This window comes from Dipodomys ordii, unplaced genomic scaffold, assembly GCF_000151885.1.
Source record: "Dipodomys ordii isolate 6190 unplaced genomic scaffold, Dord_2.0 Scaffold127, whole genome shotgun sequence".
Lineage (NCBI taxonomy): Eukaryota > Metazoa > Chordata > Mammalia > Rodentia > Heteromyidae > Dipodomys > Dipodomys ordii.
Window position 1 is genome coordinate 1731360 of NW_012267343.1, and position 12986 is coordinate 1744345.

The 12986-nt window shown below is 35.1% G+C and overlaps 1 protein-coding gene across 1 annotated transcript in view; it reads left to right on the forward strand.

The window, feature by feature from the left end:
* The window catches only part of Megf9 (multiple EGF-like-domains 9), a 92740-nt gene that overhangs the window by 34839 nt on the left and 44915 nt on the right, over positions 1–12986 (forward strand). Inside the window, exon 3 of the mRNA XM_013030107.1 lies at positions 11063–11264. Within this exon, the coding sequence (XP_012885561.1) occupies positions 11063–11264 (202 nt within the window). The remainder of the gene's footprint in view (positions 1–11062; positions 11265–12986) is intronic.

Here is a 12986-nt window from a genome sequence, read left to right on the forward strand (position 1 = left end):
TCTATTCCATTGGTCCTGAGGTCTGTTCTTATGCCAATACCAAGCTGTTTTGATTACTATGGCTTTATAGTAGAGTTTGAAATTTGGTATTGATATTCTATTGGAGGAAATGTTGCAGCAGAGTACAAATAGAATAAAATAAATTACTATGAATAAAGAAAATGTAAAGAAGAATAATACATTGAGACATATTATAAAGCCATAATTATTAAAACCTTTAAAAATTTTACCAGTATGAGAACAGACAAATCAATTTAAAAATCAAAAATAGATTCTAATGTTAAAAACACATTGACATTTGATATACAAAGACCTTAGTTTGTTTCATTCACTCGCTGCTTAAAGGATATTTGTGTCATTTTCAACTTGGTGACCATGAATGAAACTATTATAAATATTTAGTTACAAGCAGGTGAAAGAGCACATTTTCTTTTCTCTTGAGTAGACATCTAGGAGTAGAATTATTGGGTCATATAACAGGCATATATTTAACTTTATCAGAAATTATCACATTACCCTAAGCGTTTCCATTGCAACATGTGAGAATTCTAGTTGATACATCTTTGTCAGCACTTAATATTACTATTACTTTTTTTGGCTGGTCCTGGGCCTTGAACTCTGGGCCTGGGCGCTGTCCCTGAGCTCCTTTTGCTCAAGGCTAACATTCTACCCCTTGATCCATAGCTCTACCTCCAGCTTTTTCTGTGATTAATTGGAGATAAGTGTCTCATGGACTTTCCTTCCTGAGCTGGCTTTGAACTCTGATCCTCAGATCTTAGCCTCCTGAGTAGCTAGGATCACAGTCATGAGCCACCAGTGCCTGGCACTATTACATTTTTTTTAAAGCCATACAATTAGGTATGTTGTAGTTTGTCAATATAAATTTTAGCTTACATTTTCCTAAAGAAGATATTGAATATCTTACCAGTGTCTAATTCCTTTCTCTACTTAAAAAAAATTGTACTGTTTGTTTTCTCCATTATTGGGTTTTTAGAATTCCTTACATACTTTCTTATTTGTGTGTGTGTGTGTGTGTGTGTGTGTGTGTGTGTGTGTGTGTACTAGTACCAAGGCTTGAACTCAGGGCTTGGTGCTCTTGCTTGGCTTTCATGATGACTGGTATTCTACCACTTCAGCTTGACTTTTTTTCCCAGTTAATTGGAGATAGAGTCTCACAGACTTTTCTGCCTAGGTTGGCTTTGAACTGCAGTGCTCAAGTCTCAACTTCCTGAGTAGCTAAGGTTATAAGTGTGAATCCTGTTTCAGTTTTTTTATATATTCTTGATGAAAGTCCTTTGAAAGAAATGTGATTTGTAAATATTTTCTTCAAGTTTGTGACTTTTGTTTTCATTTTCTCAATAGTCGTTTGAAGAATAAAGTTTTTAAAAAATTAAATCTAACCTGTGTTTTTTTCTTTTTTTAAAATTGTTATTATAAAGGTGATATACCTAGGGGTTATAGTTACATAAATCAGATAAAGAGTACATTTCTTTTTGATCAATGTCACTTCTTCCTTTGCTCTCTGTTTTTTCTCTGTTCCCATCCGCAAATTGTATAGTTCATTTTCCATATAGTGTCTAATGAGAACCACTGCTGCATTTGTCCACACTTTGTCTCTCCATTTCTGTGCCCCTCTTACCCTCTTAAAGAACAATAAATGAACAAACAAGGCAAAAAGGAAAACAAACAGAAACAACAACAAAGAAAATGATTTTTTAATGGACTTTATTTTTGGTGCTATATCTAAATGCTCTTCACCCAACCTAAGGATTTATTTTTTTAAATCAAAGTGTTGAAGTTTCACATTTTATATTTAGGGTGATGGTCCTTTATGATTTTTTTCCCCAAGGTTGAGGTTAAGTTGAACTTCATTCTTTTATGTATGGACATCCAACTGTTCTATCACCATTTATTGGAAAAGTAAAAAACAAAACTATTTACATTGAATTAATTTTTCACTTTGTCAAAAATGACTTGATGTTTGTTTGGACCTTTTTCTGGGCTATTTTCTCCTTGGGTCTTCTTTTCTTTCATCAATAACACATTGCCTTGATTTCTGCATCTGTACAGAAAATCTTAAAAACAATATACTCAGTTGTGAGTATACCAACTTTTTAAAAATCTTTTTTAAATTCATTTTTTCCTATTTATTTTAGAATCAGCTTGTGAATATCTATGAAAAATCTTGAGACTGATTAGGATTCCTAGAATCTGTAGATCTACTTATTTATTATATAGCTTTCTAACAAGAGGATTACTAGCTGTACCAATTGTTCAATAATAAGCCAACAGCAGTACAGGTGGTCACATGAAATCTGACCTTTTATTATTTTTATTAATGATAGATGAAAAAAGTTATCCACATTTTATTTATTTTTTATTTTTTTGGGTCTGGTTGTGGGGCCTGAACTCTGGGCCTGGGCACTGTCCCACAGCTCTTCAGCTCAAGGCTAGTGCTCTACCACTTGAGACACAGCGCCTCTTCTGGCTTTTTTCTTTTTGCTTATGTGGTGCTGAGGAATCGAACCCAGGGCCTCAGGCATGCAAGGCAAGCGCTCTACCACCAAGCCACCTTCCCAGCCCATTATCCATATTTTATAGATTGACACTCTACAACTCAGACCATTTACATTTGCTGAAGGTTGTAGAATGAGCTAATTAGCAGCAAAGTTTGCTTTTAAGATGTTCTGAATCTGCTGTTTTTTTACTCTGTTTTTTCTAATTACTGAAAATATTTCTTATTCATCATGCATTTTCTCTGCATTTTTAGTGCATTTATATTATTATTGGAAATGTGATGTACAGAGAGGTTACAGTTACATAAGTCAGGTAAAGAGTACATTTCTTTTTCTACACTGTGTCCCTTCCCTTGCTTTCTCCCATGTTTTCCCTCCCATTTTCACTCATATGTAGTATAGTTTTCAACCAATTTTAATAGACTCGTTTTTATACTTTTTTTTTTTAATCAGTCATGGGACTTGAACTCTGGGCTTGGGCGCTGTTCCAGCACTCTTCAGCTCAAGGCGAACACTCTACTGCTTAAGCCACCGTGCCACTTCCTGTTTTCTGGTGGTTTATTGGAGATAAGAGTCTCATGGACTTTCCTGCTCGGGCTGGCTTTGAACCATAATCCTCAGATCTCAGCCTCCTGAGTCGGTAGGATTACAGTTGTGAGCCACCAGCCCCTGGCTGTTTTTATACTTCTTACAGTAAAAAGAGAGAGACCTTGGGGTTAATCAGTTTGGATGCTGGACTCTTCTCCAGTCCTGACTAATTGTATGATATGTTTGTTTCTTTGAGACTCAGATTTCTTACTCCATGATACCTATATCTCAAGACAGTGGTCGATACAGTGGGCCATATGTGTATAGTTTCTAGTGCATTGTCTGATAATATGAAACATACTTAATAACTGGTAATACTACTTTTATTATTAATAGCAAAAGGTAGCTGTTACCTTCCCAGAACTTGTCATTTAATCTCATTAATTAGATTAATTGTCTTTGAATTGTGGAAAACTACAATGAACCATGGAGCAAGCAGCACTAACAACATGGCCTTCATTGTGGGACAGAAAAATGTCTATAAAATCTGAATTAATATTACTCTGTTATTTTCATATGTTTACCATAAAGCAGAATAAATGCTTTGCTACAGTAAATTGGGGCTTTATAAAACTAATGCTTAAAGCTTTTCTACATTTCTATAGTTTGGTTTAATTCAGGAAGCTCATCAGCTTTAATATTAAACTTTTCAAAGATTTGTGAGCCTACTCTGACATAATATAAAAATGTGAAATGTAATTTGAGTATCAATGTTATGCTAGTGTCAGACCCTTTATAAAATATAAAAACTGGTTGATTAGTTCCTTTTCCCTAGAATGAAGCCTTTCCAAAATTCCTTTTCTCCAAACCTACAAAGATGAAATATGACCTTAATAAAACGTACATTTTTTCTAGAACTAGAAATTGAACCCAGGACCTTACTCATGGTAGGCAAGTATTTCAACATTGAAATTATATTCCCAATCCAATAAAAAGTAGATATGAAAATACTGTGTTCATTTAGTAGACCTATAGTCAAGATAATATAATTTGTTGATTTTTAAAGAATCATTGTACAGTGAGAAGTTTCAGTGAAATATTCCCTGATTTTTGACAGACATTTCTCTTTATTTTTTAATTTGAAAGTCAGGGGAAATTTTTTTTTGTAGATCTTCTCATAAGAAAGGGTAGAATTTTATATTGAAAGGATCAAATGGTAGTTATATTCACATTCATTTTCCTGATGAGAGTAAGGCTTTACAGGATGCATCTCAAGGTAAATAAATAACTATTTGAAAAAGTGACAAGAATTTTATTTATCTTTATCTTTCATTTTTCCTCTTTTCTGTCTTATTCAATGTAGTACTAGTTACAACCCAAAACTGAAGTTGGAGCCAAAGGGAAAGGTGATTTTGTTCCTTTGAATTAAACAGCATTTTAAATCTTAGACTATTTTAGAGTTTCTTATTTAATAATGGGATGAAACATTAATGACTTCCATTTATCTCAATTATTGCATTTACTTTGAAAAGGATTGAATCACTAGTTGTGTCCTTTAGTTAATGTGTATCTTAATCCACCTGAAGTTTGTGGCACATGAAGGCATCCCTCCAACAGAGTTTAAGAGTTGAATCTTGTAAAACCTCATGGCTGTTTATTTTTTTAAAGTTTTATTTAAAAATTTACAACCAAGGAAGGGGTTACAGTGCCCAAAAAGAAATATACTCATTACCTGACTTATCAGAATATCACCTTAATAATAACAATAAAAACTAAAAGCAAATTTATGATCAATCCAGTTTACTCATTTGATGCCCAGTTCCATTAGCTGTGATAAACATACAACTAAGATACAAAAGTTTTGTCACCCTCAAAATTTGCATTGTAGTTAGCCCATCTCTTCTAACTGTACTTCCTGTCTCTGCCCCAATAGTTTTGCCTTTTCTAGAATGTCTTGTAAATGAAATCATTTAATGTAGCCTTTTGAGTATGGCTTCTTTTATTTAGCACAATACACTTCAGACATGTCTATTTATTTGCATGTGAATGGTTTATCCTTTTTTTTTTATATTGCTTTTGTGTGGTTGTACCTTCGTCTGTCCATTCACTAGTTGAAGAACAATTGCTTTTCAAGTTGTGGTATTATAAATTTATTTGCAATAGCTATGTCTGTGTACAAGTGTTTGGTGCTAGGTATATGAAAGACCCAGGAAATGTTGTTCATATGTCCAGGTGTATAATTTTATTTGTTGTTGGGGGATTTAATTTTTTGAGTTCCAAGTATATTTTAGATATGAGACCCTTGTCTGTTGTATGGCTAGTGAAGATCTTCTCCCAATCCATGGGCTTTCTATTGATCTTGCTAGCTATGCAGGACAGGTATTTTTGTACAAAACGAAACTTAAGGGACTTTAAGTAAAATTACTCTTTTACTATTATTATTAAGTAGTTGTACAAAGAGGTTACAATTCCATAAGTCAGGTTATGCATAGGTTTCTTGGTCAATGTCACCTCTTCCTTTGTTCTCCTGTGTCTTTTCCCTCCTGTCCCTACAGTAAACATTTTCTTTTCTGTTTTTTCAGTACTAAAAAAAGTTCATGTGCTTTAATTTGATTTATAATTAGGTTTGATAATTGCTTTGAATACTTGCATCAAAACCATTCCATAAGTTCAAATTCTCAGAGGAAGTATTGTATTTCTCTAGGCCTTAAATTTGTATTTTTAAATGCTCAAAGCAAGTGAGCACCAGATTTTAGTTTCTTGTTTTTCTTCATGGTTCAAATCAGTTCATTGTTCTTTAGAAACACAGAGAAAAAGAACATAAAAAAATTGCCTAAGACCTTTTTTCTTTTTTTCCCAGTCATGGTGCCTGAACTCTGGGCCTGGGCACTGTCCCTCAGCTCTTCAGCTCAAGGCTAGTGCTCTACCACTTGAGCCACAGCACCACTTCCAGCTTTTTTTGCTGATGTGGTGCTGAGGAATTGAACCCAGGGCCTCATGCATGCAAGGCAAGCACTCTACCACTGAGCCACCTTCCCAGCCCCAAGACGTGTTTTCTTTATGACCATTTGTATTACTCTCATGTAATTTTTCTTCTCTATGAATTTTTCCAAAAATGATAGGGCTTTGGAAGATAATCTGCTACTCATTGAAAAAGTTTATTCCATATTTACTCTTATACAATTGAATAAGCTTTTTGACATTTCAAACATACTATCTACAGTTAACTTTTGTATCTTCTTCATGTTATTTCATCCCTATTAATCGTTTCCCTGTTGACTTAGCATTGATCATGTCACAGACTCCTTTATGTTGCTCTGTGTGTCTTTGAGTCTACCTCATTAAAAGTCTGCCCTTCTTCTGTTGTCTTTGGCTATAGATCTTCCCGATTGCTTCTATCAATTGAGATTTCCTTTCTTTTTCTTTTTTACATATTGTCAATTATTAAGAAAATTGTAGTATTTCTACATTAACACTTGTCCAGTTCTAAACCAATGTCTAGAACTGTAAAGGGTCTGAAATTATACTCTACTTAAAAGCTAACAACTTGTCTTGATGTCTTTAATGAGTGCTCATAATGTCATACATTTATTTATTTAGGGTCCGGTTGTGGGGCCTGAACTCTGGGCCTGGGTGCTGTCCCTCAGCTCTTCAGCTCAGGGCTAGCGCTCTACCACTTGAGCCATGGTGCCACTTCCGGCTTTTTTCTTTTTCCTTATGTGGTGCTGAGGAATTGAACCCAGGGCCTCAGGCATGCAAGGCAAGTGCTCTACCACTGAGCCACCTTCCCAGCCCCATGTTACACAGTTATTACAGTTGCTCATACTTCATTTAACTTGAGTTATTTCATTAGAGGTTGATCACTGGGATAGATCTTTGGGTTCTGAGCTGCAAACAAAAGATTGTACATGCTTGTTGACCCTTGATGTACTTTGTTCTCATTTCCTTTACTTTCATAATTTTGAGGAGAAGAATTAGCATCTTTGTCTTGATATGTCTGTTGCCTTCCTACCACTAGGCTTGTTGTTACTATTGTTGAAATACTTTGCCATTCATCCTGCTACTATTAGAATGACTTGTATTGTGGATATATAATCAACACATTCATTTTTTTATCCTCTCTGTGTTCATCACTGTTCTCTTTTCTAGATATTCTGGTTTATCACAAATTGTGTTTTCTAGACATTGTCCAAAAAAGCTATGGCAACCCATTTCTAGGCTTTTGCAATTCATCCATAGGATACAGCAAATCTGTGGGTTATGAATCTAATATCTGAATTATGTTTATGTTATTTTATCTGTCATTTCTTCCCACCTTCTATTAGTTGTTGTATTGCCTTGTGTAGTACTTCCAAATCTCACTTTTGGAGCTGTATTATAGGTACTACTATTAAGCTATGTTTACAGAAGAGACAAAGAAAGCATAAGGAAGTTAGGTAATTTGCCCAAGAATATTAAGGTAGTAAGAATTTTTAACCTTAGTTGACTAGTTTTATACGATGTTTTTTTTTTCTTTTTTGTTTATGTGGTGCTGAGGAATTGAACCCAGGGCCTCAGGCATGCAAGGCAAGCGCTCTACCACTGAGCCACCTTCCCAGCCCACGATGTTTTGCTTTAATTATTTTCATACGAGAGTTAAAGGTAGTAAGGGTTATGTTACACAGTAAGGGAATTTCATAGAGTACACTTCAGCCTATACTTGGAATAAGAGATATGTCTGAATATGGGAAAGAGAGATAACATTCCAGAACATTGCACAGAATGACAACCAGTTCAGAAATAGGGCTAATCATAGTATGTTTAGGGGGATTTTGAAGATGCTGGGTTTACCTTATAGAAATAACAAGTAACCAGCTGGGTGCAAGTGACTCACACCTGTAATCCTACCAAAAGCCAGCCAGGGCAGGAAAGTCCGTGAGATTCCTAATCTCCAATAAACCACTAGAAAACTGGAAGTGGTGCTGTGGCTCGATTGGTAGAGTGCTTGCCTTGAGCTGAAGAGCGCAGGGATAAGCACCCAAGCCCAGAGTTCAAGCCCCACGACAGACAAAAAAAAAAAAAAGAAATAACAAGTAACCAGTAAACTTGGTTACAACTGAAGGTTTATCCCTTAGATTTGTATTGAAAAATAGGGAATAATTTTTGTCTCTGAGTTCTTACATTAATTACATTCCATAAAACACTGCTAACTATATCTTATTTATTGAAAACAATGATTCAGTTTTCAGATGGAAATATTTTATTAGTAAGAAAATCATAGAATTAAAGTCAGTCTTTATTACAGACTTTTTTTGTCCTCATTTTTATTGAAAGAGTTCTGTCCACTGTTGGATAATTTTAGTTAGTTTAATTTGTGATGAAATTGATCCAGCAGAAAAAGTTGGATGTATGTTGAATTTCTGCCAAATATCCCAAGATAAATGTTATTATAAGCGTTCTGGTCATTCTTGGTGGAAGCGAGTTCTTGCCATGAAGTTGTCATTGGCAGGCTTACAAACCACACAACATGGCTTTGTTATATACAGAACCCACTAACCACACATGCCAAGAAGGTAGATATCATATGAAAACATGTAAGTGTCAAAGAAGTGTCATGTTTACATAGTTTAGTAAAAGTAAAAGTCTTTGTTTTGTTTTATTTTATTTTTTTTTTGCAGTACTGCATATTGATTCCAGGGCCTTACACTTACTAGGCAAACACTCTACCACTGCTACATTGCCAGCCCCAAAATAAGGCACTTGATTGTGATGGGAAGCAGATTCACTCCCTAAACTTGGAGCTGAAAATTGTGACTTAGTACCAATGTTTGAAATATGCAAAAAAGGAAAAAAACCCAAACCACCAAAACCCACATACACAAATCATCTATCAACATACGTACTCACTATATATGTATATATATATTAGCTTTATATAATATATATAATACATATAATATATTAGCTCTATATTTAGTTACAGTTTTGTAAGTCAGGTAAAGAGTACATTTCTTTTTCAGTGATGTCACTCCTTCCCTGACTCTCTCATTCTCTATATTTACAAATTAAAAGAAGTGTGAAGAGCTAGATACTCACACCTATAATCCTAGCTATCCAGGAGACTGAGATCTGAGGACTGTGCTTCAAAACCAGGCTGGGCAGAAAAGTCCATGAGACTCTTATCTCCAATTAATCACCCCAAAAAACCAGAAGTGGAGCTGTGGCTCAGGTGTTAGCCTAGAGTATAAAAGCTTAGGGACAGTGCCCAGACCCTGAGTTCAAGCCCAAAACAGGAATTAAAAGAAAAAAAAAATGTGAAGAGTAGGGCAGTAAACTGACACCAAAGCTGAGGAGCTGAAGAAAATGCAGTGGAGAATTGGCCAAGAAGGAATTTCTTTGTGGATTCCTTTGTTTTAACTTGTGTGGGTATGCTGCTTGCGATTACATAAGGTATTTTGGAGCTTAATTCCTTTTTCTAGAATAGAGAAGTAAACTGCTTTATGAAACTTTCTACTTGAGATCATGGACTTGCAGTTATTCAGTAATGTTTTTGAAATAATAAAAATAACATTAAAGGTTACTTTCTTCAAGGTAAAATTTTATCAGTATACCATTTTATTTGGTACCTTACCTAGTCGCCATCAGTTAATTTGTACCATACATTTGGTTGGGCTCTTCTACCTAAATTCATTGCTATTTTGGAATGAAGCCTGTTCATAGAATATAGAAGGTTTTATTTTTCTGCAGTCAATGTTAACTACATCTCTTTCTGTATGCTCTGTTAAACTGCGTTCAAAATCTTTTCCTTTTGTTGAGTAGAAATACTAGCAAAAACTAAATTAGGCTTCTAAGTTATTTTCATCCAAAGAGCTGTTTGAAATATATCTAAAGAAAAAATATTTATTTTCTATATATTTTACAGATATAAGCAAGATACTCAAATTGTGGTTGGTTTTTAGTCTGATCAGGATGAACGAATAAACTTCTCTGGATTTGTTTACCATTTCCTAACATTTAAATTTTGAAATATTTCTTTATTAATTCCTTCCTGGATGGGACATTTAGTTTAAGATTCTAGCTGTGGAACAATCCTGCATGACCATGTATAGGTTGACATCTGAGCCTTAGGCCTTTGCTGTTATACAATGGGTTATTTATTATTTAACATGTTGTTATTTTTAGCATGTTTTCTCAGTTCTAGGTAGATAAGCCTGCCTGTGGAGGTTTCCAATTCAGAAAAAAACTAATAAATATAACTACATACACTTACATATATACTGGATTTGTAGGGTAAGAAGGGTGGCAATGAAAGTGGAAAGGAAACTGAGTGGGGTAGCTATATAATTAAAAACTGTAGCTAGGTGCATACTGGTGGCTCACACATGTACTCTTGCTACTCAGGACGCTGAGATCTGAGGATCGCGGTTCAAAGCCAGACAGAACAGGAAAGTCTGGGAGACTTTTATCTCCAGTTAACCACCAGAAGTATTAATTGGAAGTAGAGCTGTGACTCAAAATGGTAGAGTGCTATTATTGATTAGAAAAACTCAGGGACAGCTCCCTGAGTTCAAGCCCCATGACCAACAAAAACAAACATTCAAACAAAAAAAAACCCAGACTGTATATAATTTAATATATTGTAGGGCTGGGAAGGTGGCTCAGTGATAGAGTGCTTGCCTCGCATGCATGAGGCCCTGGGTTCGATTTCTCAGCACCACATAAACAGAAAAAGCCAGAAGTGGCGCTATGACTTAAGTGGTAGAGCGCTCACCTTGAGCTGAAGAGCTGAGGGACAGCGCCCAGGGCCAGAGTTCAAGCCCCACAATCGACAGAAAAAAGAAAAAAAAGTATATTGCATCATGTACATTTTCCAATTTAAATAAACTAAACAGTAGAGAAAATAACTTGGAACTGGAGCCAGTTTCATCTAGCCCTACAAGTTTGTCACAAATATTTATTAAGGAAAATAAACAGTGTTCAGTTTCTTAAAAAGTCATTTCATTTGGTTAAGAATATCTCTTTCCCTGCTTCCTTTTCAGATTATATGTGTAACTGCTCAAGGGTTGGAAGCCTGGATGTGAAACGCTGCAATCAGACCACAGGGCAGTGTGAGTGTAAATCAGGTTATGAGGGTCTTCACTGTGAAGCCTGTGAAAAGGGCTTTTACCTGAATCACACTTCTGGCCTCTGCCTGCCATGTCACTGTAGTCCCCATGGAGCCCTCAGCATCCTTTGCAACAGGTAAGCAGCAAAAGGTGGAGGTGAAGTTCATTGTCCTTTAGTAAAGAGAGAAATAAATAAATAGGCTACTGCACTTAAAAGCCCAGACTGGCTTAACTATAGGGAGAGTCAAAACATCTGTAAAATGTTTTGTATATTTTTATTCCCTCACTTTATATATTTAATATTGGGGTTAAAAATTCTGATAATTTACTTAGTTGTTAAAGAGCGGGCCACTGATTTTTCTTTGTGATGGTTTTCAAAATTTCATGGGAAAAAATGATTGAGGAAGGAATCTACTTTCTGGAAAGGCTCACTTTTAGGCATTTGCAATGGAAATGTCTTTTTATATTAACTTTTTAAACTAGTGGCAAATGGGCTGAATTTACTCTGTTTACCAGTATATTTTCTATGCCCAAACCATAATAAATTACCTTTTTAATAATGTATTATTTGGAGGTGACTTAATCTAGTGTAACTATGTCATATAATCTAAAGTTTTCTTTCTACTACCCGAGAGTTATGAGTCTTTGGCCTTATATGAGGCTCTTAGCTTTTTGGGGGGACCATGTCACAAAGCTGAAGAGATAATGTTATGGAAAGAACATAAGCTTTAGAACCGGTGTCACCTGGATATGGATCCAAGACTGCTTGCTTTGTGTGTTGCTATGTGCCTTAGGCTAGTCATTTATTTTCCCTGACTTGGTTTCTTCTCAGTGCATATAAAATGACTAGTGTATATCACTCAATCAATTCCTGTTTGCTTTAATTTTAAGAGAATATTGTTGACTTAAATGAGGAAGCTTTTTAAAAGAACTTTTAGTTCCTTGGCAGAAAAAATGTTTTATGTTCAATATCTGTTTTAGATGCTTTATAAATCATATTATATTACTGTATAATATTGTATTTTATACTTCTTAAAGTGCAGAAATGAACTTGATTGGAAAGTCTAATTTCAAATACAATAATAAATCAACATTTGTGAAGCTTCATATTTTAAAATAGTAATTTGGGGCTGAGAAGTTGGCTCAATGGTAGAGTGCTTGCCTTGCATGCATGAGGCCCTGGGTTCGATTCCTCAGCACCACATAAGCAGAAAAAAAAAAGCCGGAAGTGGTGCTATGGCTGAAGTGGTAGCGTGCTAGCCTTGAGCTGAAGAGCTGAGGGACAGTGCCCAGGCCCAGAGTTCAGGCCCCACGACCGGACCCCCCAAAAAAACAAAAAAAAAAAAACAAAAAAAATAGTGATTTGTCTTAATTCTCACCACGCCTTATTATATATAGGTTACTAGGTCATAAAGATAGATCGTGACAGAAAAGGAATTTAGGTTTTCCAGTTACAAGTCTTGTTTCTTTATCACCCTACTATAAAATATGTACAGTGAGGAAGTTGATAATCACTGTCCTTTGAGATAGAGACTATAGTATTATTTACCATTACTCCCTCCACTCTACCTTCTAAATACATGCCATACAAGTTATATTCAGAAGTTTCATACTCCTATCATTTTAAAAGATAAGATACTAATAACATACCAACTAGCTTAATGACTTGATTAAGCTATTTGAATTCTGTGAATCTCAGTGTTTTCATCTGTAAAAGCAGATTCATATATCTATTATGAAGTAGTTTTGTGAGAATTAAATAGTGCATAAATCTTTTACATTGCAAGAGGTTGATAGTTCAATAACTTCCTGGAAGTCAAAACTTTTTAAAGTGAAGAATAGAAGTAGTAGTTCACAA